We start from the raw sequence: 5,011 nt of genomic DNA, 5'->3' as shown, positions 1-5,011 counted from the left end.
AGACACCTTTCTCCTCTTCCTGCAAATCTACCGATCGTTTCTGCTGATGCCAGTGAAAGGAAGACTTTTTGTATTTTTTACATTTCTGTCTTCCGCGTGAACGTTATTTTTCTCTTTATTTTCTTTCTTTAGTATGAATGTTGCCATGCGTTATGGAAAAAGAGAGAAAAGGAAACGGCTCCTAAAAAAATGATGTCTGTGCCTCCACTTCCTCTGGCAGGAAATAGCATCTTTGATTTGAGCCACCACACATGGATGGTCAATGCATGCGAGGTGTTGCTCTCTCTCTCTCTTTATTTTACTGTGACAAACTGGTGTGAACTTCCTGGCTTAGTCATACACCTCAGTGTAAAAGACAAATGTGTCAACAATATTTTAACATCTAAAACCCAAGGGAACATTCTGAATCTTTACTCCATGGCTAACTAGTCAGACATGGGATCAAACAGTATTCGATATTTTTCAGATACTTTCAGCGTTTGCTTGATCCTGTCTGGAATGCCCGATGGGCAGGATACAGGTTTGTACTTCTGGGAATATTTGATTGGTTCCACTGAGCCAGGCACACTCAACCAAGCACAGCTGAAGTCATGGAATGATTTTTAATACTATCCGAACCCAGGCTGGTTAGCAGTGCCATGTGTATGATAAGACGTGAGGGTGAAAGTGGGACATTGTGACAGATATCCTCATCATGGATAGGGGGCCTGATGGCACACACTGGCTCCTCCTGCTCGCATGCTTCCAGCAAGGGACAGTAATGAGCCCCATCAATCTGATTGACACCTGCCAGACTGGTGGGGGAGAGCTAGAGAGAAGTGTCCTACGTGGCTCCATATGGAGCTTACCTGGTGATGTTTGATTCAGATTGGTCAAGCAGGCACAAACAAGGTTTGCAAGGTGAAATTCCATGTGCCACATGCCAACGGGGCCCCGAGTAAAAAAAAACCCACATACAAATACTCCAATGCTGCTATTCCTGTTGTCCCAGTAGTTTCCTTTCTGACAGTCATTCTTAGATGTATATTTGTCATGCTAACATAAGATATGAGGCAAGATGAACAGCTCATTTTGAAACATGGAGTTGAGCTCAGTAACAGGAATGTTTGGCCTGATCACCAACAAGACTGCCTATAGGGAGGTCAGAGAACTGGCAGAATGGTGCCAGGACAACCTCCCTCAATGTGAGCAAGACTAAGGAGCTGATTGTGGACTACAGGAGAAAGTGTGCCGAACAGGCCCCCATTAACATCGATGGACCTGTAGTGGAGCGGGTCGAGAGTTGAGTTCCTTGGTGTCCAATCAAGTCTCATGGTCCAAACATACCCAGAGAGTCACGAAGAGGGCACAAAAACATTCCCTCCCCCCCCCCCTCAGGAGACTGACAAGATTTGGTATGGGTCCCCAGAAGGTTCTACAGCTGCACCCTGATCGGTTGCGGTTTAAGTGCCAGGCCTAGGAACAAAAAGCTCAATGGCACCCCAAGCCTGCTGAACATTTTTTTTTTTAAATTAAACTGCACTGTTGGTTAAGGACCTGCAAGTAAACATTTCATGGTAAAGTCGACACGCAGCGCATGTGACAAATAGTTTGTCGTCATTTTCTGGATGATCAGACAATGGAAATCTTATTTTTTGGGGGAGGGGGGGTGTTATTGAAGTACTTCACAATCAGAACTTTCATGAGGGTTTTAGTGAGATAGAAAGCGAGTGCATTAGAGCAACCATTAATATTAATGGCATCAAGCACAAAACTCTGCTTCAGGCTCATTGACTGCAGAGGTCCAGTGATCCTGTCAAATGCCAGAGAACTTCTACTGGAACAATCAACCTGATTACCACACTGACATTCCTTTGAAGGCATTCAAAACATTTGTCTGCAAACACTAAAGAAAAACAAGACTAAAATGTTTAAGTCAATTTTATTTAAAACAATTGAAGGAGAGAAGTCCTGACAACACTTCCAGGTCACAGCACCTAGAAGACAAGATTAGTAACAAGCATACATGAAAGCAAAGACAGGTCCCAAGGCGGCATATATACAGGTAGCCAAATTCCGATCTTTTGCCTAAGAGCCAATCAGCAAAAAGATCAATAAACTGCCTGTGTAAACCTACACAGCCCAAGTGGCATAACAATACAGAGAAACTGAAATCTCACCTCAACTGGTGGCTACAGATCCCACTTCGTCATGTTCTGGACTCCACTAAAGCTCTGGACTCAGACATAGGTAGTGTTGGGGCCTTTCTGCTTGGCAGATAGTGTGGTTTGGCTGTGGCTTGCCGACACTTGAAGAGCTGGGTTGAGTTGCTAGGGGAGGCACTACACCTACCGAGTAGGGTCTTTGAGCCGGTAGATTGGAGATCCGCCGTACAATTCTGGGATGCTGTGGATGCTGGTCTGGGCAAAGCGTTGAGGGGTGGTCGAGATGGCACTGCTGGTCCTGCTCTGGGTAGGGCCATAGCTGCTAGACAAGAGGATCTGGGTGGGACTTCTGGCAGAGCTAGTGTTGGACTTCACTTCATTGAACATATAGCTTGGCTGATAGTGTTGACTGGGGGCAGGTTTAGAGCCACTTGACTTCTGGGCTGTGGCAGGAGCATTCTGGATGAATGTTGAACTGAAGAGGCTGGAGACTGGCCCACTACTGGCAGCATAGCTGGGCTGGTAGCTCCCCCAATGAGCAGACATTTGGCCATACTTCCTTTGGGCACGTTTAGCAAGGAGATTCTGGCTGTATGTTGAAGCCCTTCCACCCTGGTTAGAGGTAAACAGGCTTTGGCTTGGTGTTGCACCAGGGTCAGAGCCAGGCTTGAAGGCTCCATAAGAGTTTTCACTAGCTGTAGAGCTAGGGCGAAAAAGACTGGAGCGAGAGGCCAGGCTGGAAGTGGGCATGCCGCGACTTGCTCCATCTAGTCTCTGGCCAGAGGTTTGGGCATATTGATTGGAAGTTGAAACACTTCTACTGGCAGAGCTGCTCTGGTATTGCATAACATCTTGGGAGAAGCTAGGCTTGTAGCTTTTTGCTGCACTCCCACCTTGAGTAGAACCAAAACTCAGAGGACCTGGTCTAAATGAAGAACCACTTGAGGGAACTTGACGGTCAGGAGTGGAAATTGACTGGGCAGAGATTTCTATTGGTCCCTTGGAAGCCAGGGTAGAGAAGCTGCTCCCTTGCTCCAGGTCATAGCGGGTGAGGGTAGCAGCTTGACCATAGAGGTTGGGGGCTCCTCTACTCTGAGTCTGGACAAGGCCTTGGTTGGGTTGTCTGGAGGTGGAGAACTTCAATCCACTCTGGGTAGAGCCATAGTTTGGAGTAGATGGTTTCAGGTTAGAGGCAGTTCTACTGTGGACATTAAACATACCATATGGATTCTGGACTAAACCAGAGCTGCTGGAGTGAGTCTGTACTGGATGAAGAGTGTAGGGCTGAATTCTCTTTGCCTCCCAACTTGAAACTGGCCTTACTGCACTGGGGTCAGAGACACTTTGACTATAGGTTCTGCTGGCCTTGGTTTGATGCATGTTGTGGATGGCAGAGGCGCCACTGGCTATAGAACCAGAGAGGCTAATGTCAGTATTCTTGGCACGGGTCCTCTTACCCTTTGTCTGGGCAGAGGTAAAGCTGCTGGGGATAGAGCCACGAGAGGCTGGTCTGAATTGATCCTGGGGATAGCTGCCACCTGTTTGCCTCTGCTCAACTTCCATTCTGGAAGAGCCAGAAAACCCATAGCCTCTTATTCTCTGGGCATCTAAACAGAACAAAGGGAAGATATAGATTCAGTGACAAACTTGAAGGTTGGTCTGACAAGTGACCATGTTTGTGTTCATGCCTTACCACGTGGAGCCCATGTAAAACTTGAGTGTTCTGCAAACAATGAGCAAAGGAACACAATCCTGTCAAGAAAAGACATGGCCATTACACATCAACATTGCAAATACAAGCAGCAACCTTGCAGTAGACCTGAAACGCACTGTTCAAAGAATCTTACCCCAAATTAATTCCAAAAGCCATATCAAAGCCTTAAACCACCAACAGCCCAGACAAAACAATACTCCACAATTAGTGGCTCAATGCCTTACTGCCTTGTTTAGTTGACATACCAGCTTGGTGTGTATTTATTGCCTGAACCTGCAGTTGCCATCCAATCACTGGCTTATTGATTGAGCATTCTCAGCTGTATGTCTTTGTGGAGGGACAGATTTTAAAACAACCAAGGTGAGGAGAGAGGACGCGAAGAGTTAAGGAAAGACTTTTGAAATTCACACAAAGAGGGCTAACGGTATGACATCACAACGACATGCAGCTGAACATGATCAATCAATCAAACAGTGATGACGACTGGCTGTTCAGGCTAGAAATATACACTCAGCTGATATATCAACAACTCAAGGCAGTAAGGCTGAGTTTACACAGGCAGCACAATTCTGATCTTGTTTTCACTAATTAGACAAATCAGATCTGCTCTGAAAAAGAGCTGATTTGAAAAGATCTGATGTGATTGGTCAAAAAGCAGCCTAAGTTAGCGAGCTGGCAGCTATTGCGTTGTCTAGTCTGTGGGTTCTGTAGTACTTCATTTAAACATAGCTTTTGGAATACATTTTGGTTACAATGTTTGGGAAAAAAGTTTTTCATACCTACTGAAAAGTTGCTGCTTGTGAAATATGTTGTGTAATTTCTCTCTTGGCTTTTATGTGATTTAACTTGTACAATTTATTCTCTTGACAGGATTTGTTTGTTTTGTTCATTGTTTGCAGCTTGTGTAAGCTATGTGTGTCAAATCAAATCAAAATTCAAATAAAATTTTATTGGTCACATACACATGGTTAGCAGATGTTAATGCGAGTGTAGCAAAATGCTTGTGCTTCTAGTTCCGACTATGCAGTAAAATCTAACAAGTAATATAACAAATTCAACTACCTTATACAAAAACAACTACCTTATACACACACATGTTAAGGGATGAATAAGAATATGTACATATAAAAATATGGATGAGCGATGGCGTGCG

At 44.9% G+C, this 5,011-nt stretch overlaps 1 protein-coding gene across 3 annotated transcripts; it reads right to left on the bottom strand.

The window, feature by feature from the left end:
• Window positions 1-1,905: 1,905 nt before the first annotated feature.
• On the bottom strand, window positions 1,906-4,100 carry LOC106588654 (mediator of RNA polymerase II transcription subunit 1). Of its 3 annotated transcripts, none has more exons than XR_006762442.1 (4): window positions 3,992-4,099; window positions 3,838-3,896; window positions 2,160-3,751; window positions 1,906-1,976 (listed from the first exon to the last, which is right to left on the bottom strand). XR_006762442.1 is itself a non-coding variant. In XM_045709686.1 (4 exons), exons 3-4 carry the CDS (start codon window positions 3,728-3,730, stop codon window positions 2,328-2,330), a joined length of 1,095 nt encoding a protein of 364 aa, XP_045565642.1. In that variant the 5' UTR covers window positions 3,731-3,751; window positions 3,838-3,896; window positions 3,992-4,100; the 3' UTR covers window positions 1,906-2,327. The 3 variants fall into 3 exon arrangements, 2 of the variants coding, with proteins under 2 accessions (XP_045565642.1, XP_045565641.1); XM_045709686.1 differs by having other exon boundaries at window positions 1,906-3,293; window positions 3,602-3,751; window positions 3,992-4,100; XM_045709685.1 differs by having other exon boundaries at window positions 1,906-3,751.
• Window positions 4,101-5,011: the final 911 nt, after the last annotated feature.

The sequence above is a fragment of the Salmo salar genome, chromosome ssa27 (genome assembly GCF_905237065.1).
Source record: "Salmo salar chromosome ssa27, Ssal_v3.1, whole genome shotgun sequence".
In the NCBI taxonomy this organism is placed as follows: Eukaryota; Metazoa; Chordata; class Actinopteri; order Salmoniformes; family Salmonidae; genus Salmo; species Salmo salar.
The sequence above is the reverse complement of the archived record's forward strand: the minus strand, read 5'-3'. Positions and strand labels throughout refer to the sequence as shown.